This window comes from Drosophila suzukii, chromosome 3 (genome assembly GCF_043229965.1).
Source record: "Drosophila suzukii chromosome 3, CBGP_Dsuzu_IsoJpt1.0, whole genome shotgun sequence".
Lineage (NCBI taxonomy): Eukaryota > Metazoa > Arthropoda > Insecta > Diptera > Drosophilidae > Drosophila > Drosophila suzukii.
In genome coordinates this window covers 21671201-21685542 of record NC_092082.1, presented here as the reverse complement: position 1 = coordinate 21685542, position 14342 = coordinate 21671201, and the positions used below count along the sequence as shown (strand labels likewise).

At 38.6% G+C, this 14342-nt stretch overlaps 1 protein-coding gene across 27 annotated transcripts in view; it reads right to left on the bottom strand.

The window, feature by feature from the left end:
• Window positions 1-14342, bottom strand: part of pHCl-1 (pH-sensitive chloride channel 1) — a 55697-nt gene that overhangs the window by 17832 nt on the left and 23523 nt on the right. For 15 of the 27 annotated variants that reach the window (XM_065864080.2, XM_065864095.2, XM_065864096.2 and 12 more), the window contains exons 3-7: window positions 14081-14157; window positions 2500-3474; window positions 1559-1579; window positions 871-959; window positions 296-370 (exon numbers count right to left, since the gene is read on the bottom strand). In XM_065864080.2, the coding sequence (XP_065720152.2) occupies window positions 296-370; window positions 871-959; window positions 1559-1579; window positions 2500-3464 (1150 nt within the window). In that variant the 5' untranslated portion in view covers window positions 3465-3474; window positions 14081-14157. The remainder of the gene's footprint in view (window positions 1-295; window positions 371-870; window positions 960-1558; window positions 1580-2499; window positions 3475-14080; window positions 14158-14342) is intronic. The other 12 variants (XM_065864083.2, XM_065864089.2, XM_065864098.2 and 9 more) reach the window with 3 other exon arrangements.

Here is a 14342-nt window from a genome sequence, read left to right as displayed (position 1 = left end):
TTTCGGGTACATAACACCATCTTCATAAGGATATTATAAAACTAAAATCTTTCTAATATTGCACTCAACTACATGGATTTGTAAAACTTCTCTGAATGTGTTTAGCTCAAATCAGTTTTACAAGTAGAAAATAAATGATGTTTTACAGACCAGCTAATATAAAAATTAAGAGAAATCGAGAAAATAAGTATAAAACATCTTAGAAAAGATAGCAATCTCTACAAAAGTAAGAATAAACAGAAAATGTCAGACGAAAGTGCAATCATAATATAAAAATCCGTGAGAGTACACCAACCGCGATTGTGTGGTCTCCGTGCATTTTGATTAGTTGCCATATCGGGCGATTGCAGACCACAGCAAAAGTCTTCATCTGCAAAAGTTGAATGATAGTAGTCTGAACGATTTCGAGTACAAATATTTAACTTTAAGCTCTTTGTTAATCTCATCAAGTTTTCCCATTAATATCATCTCCCATTCTCTATTTTCTGGCTGCCCAAAGGATGTAATGTAATGGTTTCCAAAGCATAAACATATCGAAGAAAATGGAATTGCATTGCATAGATGGTCGAAAGAAAGTGCCCACCCAAACCCACTTCTTTTGTGCATCACATCCAGGGCAGTGGACCCATTAACTTTAATTGATTTTATACTGTCCATATGTCGAGACTTGGATCCTGCAATTGTTGTCTGTTGGTTGTCATTCGGCAACCAAGACTAAAAACACCCAGCGATCCCCTTTACCCCTTGAACAGCGACTTTTAATGGCACAAAAACTAAGTTTACATTGTTTTGACCCACTCTCCACTTAGTAAAATTGAAAATTTAATCGCAACAATGTGGAAATGGAGAATAAGTTCTGAAACTTCTTACCATTTACAGGCGGCAGTAATCGTTTATCGTAGCGCTTCTTCTCAAGCAGTAAATCTAATATCTCCTTGTCCGAACTGGACTCATCGAATCTGTGGAAAACACAAGAAAATTAGTTTGGTATTTGTGCACATTAATTGGAGTTAGTAATAGTCAAAGTATAAACTGGTTTATTTTCCCAAGGAATCTTTTATATACAACAGTTTTGTGTGCTGCTTTAAATAGATGGGAAGATTGCTAGTTTGTGGATAAATAAGTCGAACAAGAAAACCAATTAACAGATAATATCGTTTAACTCATATGTAAGTAGCAGTAAATAAAATAATTTTCCTATTTTATAACCAAAGTGGCTTTTATTAATTGTTTGAAAAAAACATTAAAAATGTTGCTAGTTATCTGAGAACTTGGAAAGTCCTTGATTTGCTTTGTAGTACTTTGCAAAGCATTTTAGTTTGTGCAAATCATAAACTTGTTTTTAAGTCGCATGCATAACATCAGCAGAACGAAGCTGACAAAAACCAATTACCTCAACAGGAATCAAATAAACTCAAAAAGAATAGTGTGTGCACAAAACGAAACTTCATAATTTGAGTAAAAGATGTAACCAAAAAGTCTAGTTTGCTCTTTTTCCATATTTTCTTTGTTTCGGTTTATCTTTTTTAGAGAGGGAAGGAGGTGTGCATTAACTTACTTCGACCAATCGATGCCATGACTGAAAGAATTTCAAAAAGGAAAAAATAAATAGAACAATTTTTGTACGTGTCGTGGAAAGGATTGCCGGGCGATATAGATTGATAGATTTGTGGAGAGACAGATAGATAGTTAGGGAAATAGAGAGGCGCGTGTGTGTCGAGGGTAACAAAATCAAATGGCGGTGTTCCGGAATGAATTTGGGAGTTTTTTAATGAATGCAACAAATCCGCCTTGACTTATACTCTAAATTATAATTTATTTGTAAGTGGAATTTAAAAACCTCTGCTATGATTTCAGAAATTAATGTTAGTATTTGTATAATAATTTTCTGGTTTGGTTGTTATCTGATTTGTTAAGTTTTCGGTTTTAAACGTTTTAATAAATTTGAATTTTTCATCTGTTTTAAGCTTTTAGTTTTTTAAACTACAAAAAGTTTTTAACACTACAATCGATGCTTTCATAATCATTTTATTATTTATATTATTTATATTATTTGACAGCCTACGTTTCCGGTTTTGAACGCTCGATAACAAATATATTTCCTATCGATTTTTCATTACCATCCGTTTCCGTTAGTTAAAATGGCGGATGCCTGTTTAAACTGTGGTTTTCCGTTAGACGAAATGGCGGATTTCGATAAGAAGTAATCGAAGCCTGTTTGTCGACTATCTTTGAAATATAAATATGGCTGCTGCACCGGAAACGGAAGCCTCAAATATGTTTTTATATTAATTTATTACTTCATTTATGTATAATGTTTAATTGCAGCCTGTTTATCGATTATCTTTAAAACATATGGCTGCTACACCGGAAACGGAAGCCTCAATTTTTTTTACATTTTAATTTATTACTTAATATTTTCAAAATGTTAAGAGATAAATCAAGGCGAACTCTACGGTTACGGGGACTCTGTATTGGTTTCGGCCGGCCTGCACTCACATGGGATGCTTGTCGAGGGCACCCGTCTCCGATTGCGTGGCCGCCGTGGACGCGGTGGTCAGATAGCAGAGCATCAGGATGACGCTGGAGGCGGCGTAGAAGCTGATCGACTGGCTGTAGTGCTTGTAGTGCTGGCCGAGATACTGGAAGGCTGCCGCCGAGGTGGCCGCCGCCGTGGCGCTGACATTCGCTATGATGGCCGCTGACATGGTGGCGGGCAGCTGACTCTCGGCATACGGATGTCCCTGCCACGGCCGGTAGGCTATTGGCTGGCGATCCTGGCCAGGACTCCCCACCTCGTCGTCGTCGTCGTCGTCCTGTTTCTGCAGCGTTTTCGCTAGGGCGGCGAGGGCTTGGAAATGCAGGGATAGTGCTGAGGTGCCAGCAATGGCAGCTGGTGACTTCGAGGCGCTGGCAGGATTCGCTGGGTCCTGGCGCCTCCGCCGGCGGACAGTGTGATGCTGCCGATGCTGCTCGTCCTCATCCCGCTCGGCGATTTGAGTCGTTGTTGCCGCAATATCGATTCCGATTCTGGTCGTCGTATCGACAATGGATCCTGGCGTCGTCGCCAACGCGTCCTTCGCGCCTTCGTCCTTGTGCGTTTCAGCCACTTGACTACCGTGCTTGCCGTTCTCCTGACGTGCCTGCCGTATCGTTAAAAGCACTTGAGCCGTCGCTTTTAGATGTTCGGGCACAGTTTCGGCCTCTGATTGTGTTTGGGCTTCTGATTCTGCCTCTGATTCTTGTTCCACTTCTGCCTCTGTTTGTGTTTCGGTTTGCGTTTTATGGTTTTGTTGATAGTTATCCTTGATTTTGATGTCCTCAGCTGGTTTCTCGTTCGCTCTGACAGCGGCCTTGCCTCTGGTCCCCGCTGCCGCCTTGCCACGGCATTGGTTGCGCCTCAGTTGCTTGCTTCTCGGTTTGTGGGGCTGCTGCTCTTTGGCCGCTTCAAAGACGCAGCCCATGTTACGACAACTGCAAAGAAAGGAATCCTTTAAATCACACATCAATCGCTTATGTAATCCGAGATACAGCTTATTCGGTCAAAGCGGTCCAAGGAAGTATCCCTTCAATCTCTTCAAATGCTGCTTTGAAGTATAAGCTTAAGTCCTTAACTAGTGGACCTCGGAATTTGCATATATTTGTTAGATTTTAATGAAACTATTTTTTTTATTTTATTTATTTTATAATTTCCTAATAAGTTTGAGCTTAATTCTAGTAATACATTTGTAGAAAAATATTTGTATTTAAAACGGCATAAAACGAATGTTCAGAATTCGATTCCTTAGTGTATACTAATCAAAAAGTTGTTAAATAAACTCAAACTAACTTTTCTCTGCTCACCAATATGATCTAATATTGATACTAAAATGTACTTAAACGGTTTTTAAGAACGAATGTTTTCAATTCAAGAACAATGTTCTTGGATACTTTTCTCTGTGTACGTCTAATAATCGGCTATTTCTAAAATTAATATATTTTTTGAAGAAGTTATTTTGCCCCCTTTAGAAAAAAATATTTTAATTAATCTATTATATTGTATAGCACAAAGAAAACTTTTTTTTGGTTGGAAACTGTTAGAGTAACTAAAATTCAAGTCAAGACTTAGAGATCTTTAAGAGGTACTGGAAGCCTTTTGTACTATCATAATTTTGTGTTGTGCATGATTTTAAAACAAATTATAGTTTAAAAGCTTCAAAACAACAGCTTCCCTAAAAATTAATGTCAAATTCATGTGCCAAAAAACTTTTTTCACGAAAATCACCACTAAACTCCTTGGCGGTATTTCAATTTAGGTGGCCCCACAAAACTAATTAACCTCGTCGAAAGCAATTGGCGCGTCACAATCTAAAATAAAAATCTATCGTCACCCACTTGATTGTCGTTTCCAATGACTTGCCTGCATCAACACTCGACCCCGTACATATAGGATTTGATTGATGTGGCAATATTGGATTGTTTCGGCCCAACGGCCACGCCCACCTGCGTGCACAACTAACCGTAAATGTCAGTTGCCAAATAACACGGTTCCTGAAACAGATTTACGACTGCCACAAAAACTTTAATTTTCCAGGTAATTTCCAGCATAAGTTGGGGTTTTGTAGAATGCCGTAATATTAGTTGCCTGCCATGCCATTGTGAATTATATGGACAAGTGTCTATATTGACAGCCGAAGAATTGTAGGGTAGATCACGTTCAAACTGATTAGGCATCCTTTCTAATAAATTTAAGATGTTCTATATGATTTACTATATATATTACAATAATATTTTTGAATTATATAATATTTTTACTAACATTTTAAAACAGTACAAAGTATCTTATTCTTGATTTATATATTCTGTGGAAGGAAATCAACGATCTAAATTTCCTTCCAAGCTAATATTTTTATACCCGTTACTCGTAGAGTAAAAGGGTATACTAGATTCGTCGTAAAGTATGTAACAGGCAGAAGGAAGCGTTTCCGACCCCATAAAGTATATATATTCTTGATCAGGATTACTAGCCGAGTCGATCTAGCCATGTCCGTCTGTCCGTCTGTCCGTCTGTCCGTCTGTCCGGATGAACGCTGAGATCTCGGAAACTATGAGAGCTAGGCTATTAAAATTTGGCGTACAGATTCCTGAGCTTCTTACGCAGCGCAAGTTTGTTTCAGTAGACTGCCACGCCCACTCTAACGCCCACAAACCGCCCAAAACTGTAACTCCTACACTTTTGATGCTAGACAGAAAATTTTAACTGAAATGTATTGTTCTCATCAATACCTATCGATTGACCTAAAAAAAAGTTTGCCACGCCCACTTAAACGCCCACAAACCGCGAAAACCTGTGACGCCCACAATTTGCATGCTAGATACAAAATTTTACTGAAATGTATTGGTGTCGTCAATACCTATCGATTGATCCAAAAATAAATTTGCCACGCCCACTCTAACGCCCATAACGCTTAAATCTGTCTACCGCCGGTAGGTGGCGCATTTTAATTTCGCTTTGCTGCTTGCATATCTCCATTTCCCTTTGAGTAACGGGTATCTGATAGTCGAGGTACTCGACTATAGCGTTCTTCCTTGTTTATAAATGCACTGCCAAAAATAATAACAAAGCAGGCCGAAAAACTAGCTTTACCCTACTGTAAGCGGTTTAGACCAGACCCAAAAACCGAATGTCAGTCAGCCAGTCAATGGGCCAAACGAATTTTTATTGTTGCCTGTCAAAGGCTGTCTCTTGGCTGTCTTTTCACGGCTCACATAGTTGTTGCTATAGTTGTTGCCAGTTGTTGCTGTAGTGGTTGTCAGTTTGTGGCCAAGTCAGGCAGGAATGCAATTTTCATTTCGGCCAAACGTATATGTAGTTTTCAAGTAGGTACAACTTTGGCTATATTTTGACATTTATTCAACATGCAAAGACTCGAACGGCCGTTGCACTAACCGAAATGAATGCAGACCGCAAAAATTCAATTTCCGCTTTTGCTCTAAATACTGAAAACTGAAGAATAAACAGACATCCATTGAGACCGAATGATTTGGGTCTGATTAGTTATGTACATATGGTTGCATGCATGTTCGAATTCGTGTATTTATTGTATAAGCGGATTATATGGGGAACAACTTAGAACATTCCTTTAAGCGGTTTAAAGAATATTTATTTTAATACTTTTAAGAGAAGTTTACAGACTAAGAACACGGAAAACATGGGAACAAACCGCAGTCAATTTAAGCTTGATTGCCCAAACAGCTTATTCTCAACCATATGGAAAAGCCAGTGAAAAACTTTGACATGAGTGAGACTGCTCTCTAGCCTTTCCCCTTCAACAAAAGGAAAACCGCAGGAAACACAGACAATCCCACCAAGCTCAGTGGCTTTGGGGTATCCTCCACCATATTCAGGGTCTTCATTATACATTTATTCGATTTTTACGTGACTTTGGCCATAAAGCACAAAAATAAACCCCAAGGCGGCAGATACCAAAAGTAATAGGCATAGAAACTAGGGAAGGCCCAAGAAGTGGGCTTGTAAATGGGTCTCATATACAAATTGGTACCGATATGGCTTATACGTGTTTTCCTTGGCCCCAACTCGGTTCCACCCGCCCACATGTGCCAGGACAATTATTGACCTCAATCTATTTTAAACGCCTGTTCGACTTTCTTTTTGTTTCGGTTGGTGCACCGAAAATGTCAAAAAACTTTAGCTGAATGCGAACTTTTTGAGCGAGGCAGAGGGCTTTAAAAAAAAGGGTAGAAAATAGAGAAATTTCTGACCATAGATCAGTTCATACCGGGCTTCCTTTGAATCCTTCCTGGCCTTCCCCGCTGATATCCTTCATGCCTTCCGGGGCATAAATTTACACAAACCGCGCTCGAGCGTCCGACGACTGCAGCTTGGCCAAAGTTAATCCGGCCATCGTCTGGCGGCCGGAAACGGCGCCAACTGACAGCCCAAGCCAACAACTAACCCGAAACACAACCAATCCTCAAATCCCCCATCCTCTGCTTCCCTTGCCACATTTTTTTTCCTTGGGCTTAGTCTAGTTCGCTGTGCATTTCATTTTGCGCTCTCAACTTTTTCATATTTCTAGTGGAGCAACTTTTCATATTCCGTATCTGTATCTGCGTTTTGTATCTTTTTTGTTGGTGCGACTTGTTCGGTCAATTTAATAATTTGCTGCTAGTTTTTGCCTGCTCGCCAAATTAGTTGACACTGTGGGTAGATTTGCAGCCAACATTATTTGCATACTTTTGGGCGGGCGCTTTTGTTGCGGTCGTGGCCACATGTCGGATACTTAATATCCCCCGAACCGACAAACATTTTGAGCACGTTTTGTGCTGGATCAGCTTTAATGCCCTAATTTGAAATTTCGCCCAAATCAAGCGGCAATCCAATTAGATGTTAGTCCAACGCTTTTGAAGCCAGGCAGAGTTAATTGAAAATTCCATTAAATTTGATGGGAGATAAACTATTTCCCAGGCTGTTTAATTGCAATTTACAGCTGCTGGTCAGATGTAAGGAGGTTGCAGGTGATGGGGTTGAATTATAATTAAGATATAGCGAATCAAGATGACTTTAAATTGAATTTATATTCGAAACTGTTATAGAAAAACATATGTCTATCAAATACCATAACTAATCCCTATAAACTCACCTTAGATTCAATCTATTAACCTAAACGCTTTTTATTAGGGAACCTTTTAAAGAAAATATTTAAATTGCCGTTAAACGGACAAGTCTCGGTCACAGACCAGCGAGTAACCTCCGTAAACAAAATAACAATAAAAACTTTGGCCACAACGGCAACAATAACAGCAACAAGCAACAATTACAAACAACTTGTTATCGATTTTTCGGGCGTCAGTGTTTGCCATGGCGCCATTGTTCGAAGTCACGAACTTTCCAGTGACAGAAAAGACAAGAGCAAAAATAAAGTTGATTAAACCCATTGAAATATTCTCTGGCCTTTAACGTATCCCTTATAGCCACGTATATATAAAGAATGTGGGCGGCCAAACCAGAAAGGCCAAATGGGGGCATTGTTGTGTTGAAGGCAGCTCTACAAATTATGAATGTGGACAACTCAACAAATTGTGAATTAATCCATTGTTCTGAAAGAGTTACAATCACACAGGGAGAAAAGCCTGTTAAAATTTATAAATGAACTATATAAAATATTTTGTATAAGCCCATTCAATGCAAAGTAGTTTAATATTTGCTGTTAATTTTAATTTTCAAAAACGATGGTTGTGAAACTCTACTGTTTCAATTTATCCGTAGTCCCGTTTTGAAACCATAACGTCAGGTCATTCCGAATTTACATCGCTCTCCGGCGTTTCAATCAAATCAACGCAAAACGATATCCATTTTTAATGAGCTTAATCTGCCGTTGGCCATAATGGACCGTAATCTGTTGCATTAAAAGTTATTAAAATGTCATGGCATAGACCAAATATGGATGGCCAGGCAAATGTGGTAATTGAGAAAGGGCACTTGACCCAGTTTTGCCAGCGGGTTGCAATTGGAAATTGGCAGCGCGAGCACTAAGAGCAATCTGCATGCTGCCATGATGCCCTGCCTAATTAAATAACTCGGTGGGCAAATGCATCGCAATTCAGCCCTGGAATGCAGGTGGTTTTCCGGAGTGGAATGGAGATCCAGTCGAGTCGAGTGCAGTTCATTCGCATTTCAATTAAAATGGAAGTGCAGACACAGACACAAACTGGCGGCGGGCACTCAACGAATGGCAAACCACTCAGAGGGACGCTAAGCCGTTTAGGCTTAAGTCAGCTTATTGCTCGGAAAAGTGGAACACGCGACGACATAGTTGACACACGACGACGACCTGTTGGAGACCGAGAATTTTCCAATAATCGAACGTACACGTTTAACTAATGCCAGGCGAGTGTAATTGAATAAAAGTTCTATCTGCCGGCGATTTTTAATTTGATTGCAATGTTTAATTTAAATTTTAGTACAAATGCCAGCCTGCAGCGATCATAACAGAATATACAGTGTAGTACAGTAGGTATTACCTACAATAAAAAAGATATCCCTAAAAAATGTACAAAAGCTATTCTAAACAAAGTCTCTAGCGATGATGTTAAAATTATAAGAAGGCACTTATTTATATTCGAATAGTTATAATACAACGATTTCTAATACCTCCTCTTTGTGGATGTTGGTATTTTCATTTAAATCGTAGTCTGGTCATATTTTAAAAGTACCTTGTCGTGTAGATCCTAGTAAGAACCCCATTTTTTCCTCCCAATAATGCCTTTAAATGTCTATAAAAATTGGGATAATTTTCTTTTATAAAACAAGTAATACCACTTAACGTAAAATTTCCCATAAATTGTTATACTTATGTGCAAATAAGACCGAATTCCACTGTACTTGCTTATGATTCATCGCCGAGGTGAGCCATTTAACCCAACTAATTGCACATTTTGACAGTTTGCGGTGCAAACGCTTGCGCAAAGTTAACGCAAAATGACAAAGTGCAAATGTGCTATGGTCGTGTGGAGATAGAGCAGGAATTGCGGTTGGACTTGGGGATTGGGAATTCGGATGGGTTGTGGAGTTAGTGGTGCATTCATAGGATGTGCGGGGGTGTTAGTCCGATATTCCGGTGTTTGTCTGCGTGGTATCACATTCTGTTTACAATAAGCTTGGGTCAGCTCGATGACGATGTTGGCCAGCACACACAGGAAAGTGAAAAACATCGAAGAATAGTTAACTTTTGTTTTTTTTTGTCCATGCCCCAGAGAAATAAGAACTGAAATCGAACAGATGGCAATCGTACAATGTTGGCTTTGGGAATTTTTACTAGCTTGTTCGGTTATGCAACATGTTTTCAGTTGAACACTTCCGAAAAGTTGTACGTACATGTTTTATATATAATTAAAATTGAATGAGCAAATTGCGGTGGATATTCACGGATGACCGCGACCACAGACCCTTAAAGTGAAGCGGAAGTGTGTCACGCCCGCAAATATTGCGAAAACAGTTGCGGTCAGAATATTAACACTGCGAGTTCAACTTGAAGCATTTCGCCGATTTATTTATTGTAATTTTTAAACTAAATATATATAGTATATATATTTATAAATTCCTTAGATCTCTGGTTTATTAATAAAAAATCGTTAAAACAAAAAAAAGGTGCGTTTATTTTAAGAAATAATAACAAGAATAAAAGAAATGAAAAAGGCTGATAAAATATTTTAAGAAAAGGGTATTTCCAAAATACCAAAAATTGAACCGTTTTGAAATTGTCAACCATTCTATTTATTCTACTATTTCTTTAAGCTATGGAATGTAAATTCTGTATCTGCACTTAAGCATCCGCTGAACATTTTTTATTTATACCCCGTACTCGCTGCCATTTCATTGATTGTTTGAGTAATTAAACAATCGAATCGAGCAATCCCCTTGATCCCATTTTCAGATCCAACTTTTCGAGGCTGCGTCCTTTTCAGTTAAATTTTTTTTTGTCCATCACGCCCAGTTTTGTTAAAGGGCTTTGGGAAGGATTTGTTTTTTGTTCGAGAGTCCTCCTAAAATGTCGAAGGGAAGAGTTCGAATGCTCTTGGTCCTGTCACTGCCACTTAAATGCCATGCATCATGGAAATTTATGTGAATAAATTATAATCAAGCAAAGAAAAACTTGCAGACCGTAATAATTCAGATTAAAAAGTATTTATACACATGACACAGTCAGTTGGGTAAAACGCTGGATGGTGAGATGGGCCCCTGGGAGGAGGGCGTGGCAGTTGGCAGCTGGAAGTTGGGTGGGCTTATGCTGCTGGTCACGCGTGTTGGCCACGTGTGTCCCGCGCTGATTTCGCCATAATAAATTGACATTTTTTGGACATTTCTCTGCTCCTCGCTCTGGTTTCACCCGGGGCACTGGGAGCTGTCTGTCATTTAAGCTGCTCTGTTTTTCCCTTTTTCCCCCTTGACTGGTGGTTTCTGCTGTTTTACAAGGGCCGAGGGCAAGCGGCTTACGGGGATATTGGCTCAAGAGTCGAATTGAGGGCGAACCGAAGGATATGCATGCTGACAATTGAGAAATTTATATTTTAAATCGAATTGGTTCTTACAAGTTGTATTACGTATAAGGTAGCGATATTAAGTATTTGGATTTCCTTAAACGAATCAACGTTTTCATTCAAGGTTTAAAATCTTAAATTTTAAAAATTAAATATTATAAAGACAAGAAAAAGTTTTTTTTTATATTTAGGGACTTTGCAAAAAACAAGGAAGCTCCAAAAGAATCCCACCAAATTATGCAACAATATTAAAAATTTTACCGCCTGCCTTGAATTTAAAGCAAATCTAGGTCGACTGTCTTATATTTATTAAATTGTATATATCAGAGTATTGACCAGGAAATTCAACAAAAACTTTTACGTTTCCTGAAAATATTCGTGCTCTACGCTCTAATCGTTGTCTATAAAATATGTATGTATAGAATCTATAATATTGATGCCTTCGGATTCAAAAACATTTCATAGTAAGCTATTGTATGCAATTTTGCAATGGATAAAAATTATTTCTTAAATTATTTAATATTTAAAAAAAAAATGTGTTTCCAAAATATTTTTTATGAAGTTCCTTGGAAATAAACAGATACAATGTATCTTGTTGTATATATTTATCAAGGATCATACCTTAAATGACACCTTTGGGATACTGAAACCTACAAAATCCCACAGCAAACAAAGTAGTGCGGGAAATCTGGACAATCAAAATTCTTGGTTTGCCCCCACAAAAACAAGAAACCAGCAAGAAAATAACAGGAAAAAGCAATAAGCATTCAAATAGCAAGTAGCATAAGAACAGCGAACAAGCAACGACAAATAATTTGGCACAAAAGCAAATAAACAAGATAAACAAACAAACAAACAAACACGAGGGGAAGACGTTGAAGACGCAACAACACCGAGGAAAGCAAAGACAAAAACGAGCCAAGTACCAAAGCACATAATGAGCATAATGGGCGTGTTGAGAGGGGGCGGTTTGTTGGGGGTCACATTGCCCCTATGCCAGGCAACCTGCCCCCGATTGCCCCCCTCCATGCCGAGTGCCAAAGAGCTTTTTGTGTTGGTTTCTCTCTGTTAGTGCTAGAATAAGCGCCACTTTACATGCACACACACACGCCAATCACATACGCACACACAGGTGCACTGAGAAAAATTGTACTCAGGATTTTTAAAATTGTATCTTTTGATATATAAAATGCTATAAAAGTATTAACTTTGATATCTTTAAGCTTCCTACAAAAGATCATTTTATAAATTTTTAAATGAGTTAAAATTGACACAATAACTTATCACCCACATAATAATTCATTGAGAGAAAAACCATGTTTTAGGTTTTGGAGAACTAAAATCAAAATAAGAAGTCATCGAATTATGAAAAATGTTTTCAGTGTATTATATCCGATCAAAAATAAAGAGTAATTAGTATTGATTTAAGAATAAAGGCACTCTCTTGTATAGGCTTTTAAGCTTTGGCAATAAAGCTATATTTCATAAAAGAAAAAATTTGTATTATTGTATGTAGGGAAAACCCATTTTTATCTTCAGTGTAGTGTCTGAGGGGCATGGGCGGAGGAGCGGAGGATATATTAGGGGATGTCGCCCTCCTGGCTGGATGCAGTTACCAGCTGCAGTTGCATCTGCGAAACGAGGGCAAAGGCACGTCGCCAACCATTTAAACTAATCTTGAGGCAGTTTATTTATATATCTCAAGGGTCGTTTGTCCTAACAATGTGCCCTGCTTATATAGGAGCAGATATATACGCAGATACGTGTGTATATGTATGTTTATATACCTGAGTCAAGAACAGGTAAGCTATCGAAAAGGGGAGCACGCCAAACGAAAGGGGGATCCTATTAAGGCCAACTCCCTTCGCCAAATACGCCCTAGATTTATCTTCAAAAAAAGTTTACGTTCTTTAGTAGAAAAGAGAATTCTTGTGATGCTATACCATTTGCTAGATATTGGAAAATGTATAAATAGTGCAAGAAACTATTAGACTCCTGAAAAAGATACCCCTTTTTAAGAATTGTGCCTTTGGCAATTACTACATAAATTTATTTCTTCTGATTATATCATCGCACTATTAAGTTTAAATGCTCGTGGTGGGTCCTTAAATTGATTTCCCATACTTGCGCTTCAGTTGATCCTCATAATCAGCATGAGAGAACTTCAATTACATGAATTGAATAGAGAACCCAGCCGCCCCGGGCACTCCTTCACCTCCAGCTCAGTGGTTCATAGGGCACCTGATGTCGGAGTCGCACACTTCACTGACCTTTGCCTTAAGTAATACCGGTTTGGAGGCTATTTAATTTCTATATAAATATTATGCCATAGACCACAAATCTGCGGGTCATGAGCCGCAAGGACACGACGCCACAGGACACGCAGCTCCTTGGGAGCTTACGAGTCCGTCAGGCTCGCCAATCCTGGCCAAGCCTCAAGTGCATGCCCGACTGAACTTGTATTAAAGCAGCCGGAAATTAAACACACAAAAGTTTTCCAAGACCTAGCCCGCACCTTTACAAATACATATAGTATGCACGTACCTGCACTGAAAAATAACTTTAATTTTATACGTTTTGGGTGAGCTTTTATTCCCAAGATTACTTCTTTAAGGGAGTTCTTTAAAAGCTATTTTTGGAATTTGTATTGTAACCATATACAAATAACCCAACTTTTAAACCAAGCCGCTAAACTTATATATTAAAAAAGCACAAACTGAAGTCTGTTATACGTATTTTTTATAATACATCACCATGATTTTTTATTTTCTGATGCTGTCAGCTGTTTTTCACCTATCATACAGTTTATTAAAAATGTCTTTATCCAAAATAAAGCTAATCTAAAATACTTTAAAAACTTTTCTGTCTGTACCCCTGCACTGCTTGTTAGTGCTTTGCATTTTTATGGCTCGCACTTTATTTTTATATTTTTCGTACAAGATTCTTTGCAAGCGAGTGCATTCAAAGATCTGTTTGAGCCGGTGGGGCTTTGAGCAAGTAAAGCTGCCATTGTGATTGAAAGGAAAAGTTTCGCACTCACCGAATTTAACTTGGCAGCCAGTTCAATGGAATCCTCTATCGCCTTGTGTCTGCATAAGTGCACACGATGCGAGACCGCTGAAAAAGATAAGCCAGTTAGAGCAACCAATTATTAAATGGAAATGGAAATCAACAGCAAAGGCCCGCATATTTTCGCACTTCAAGATTGCCTGGTTATGGTATAGTGGGTTGTGTTTGGGTTAATTCCCCATTGTACGGATCCCCGGACAAAAAGCAACAGTCGAGAGCTGCTTTTAGATGAA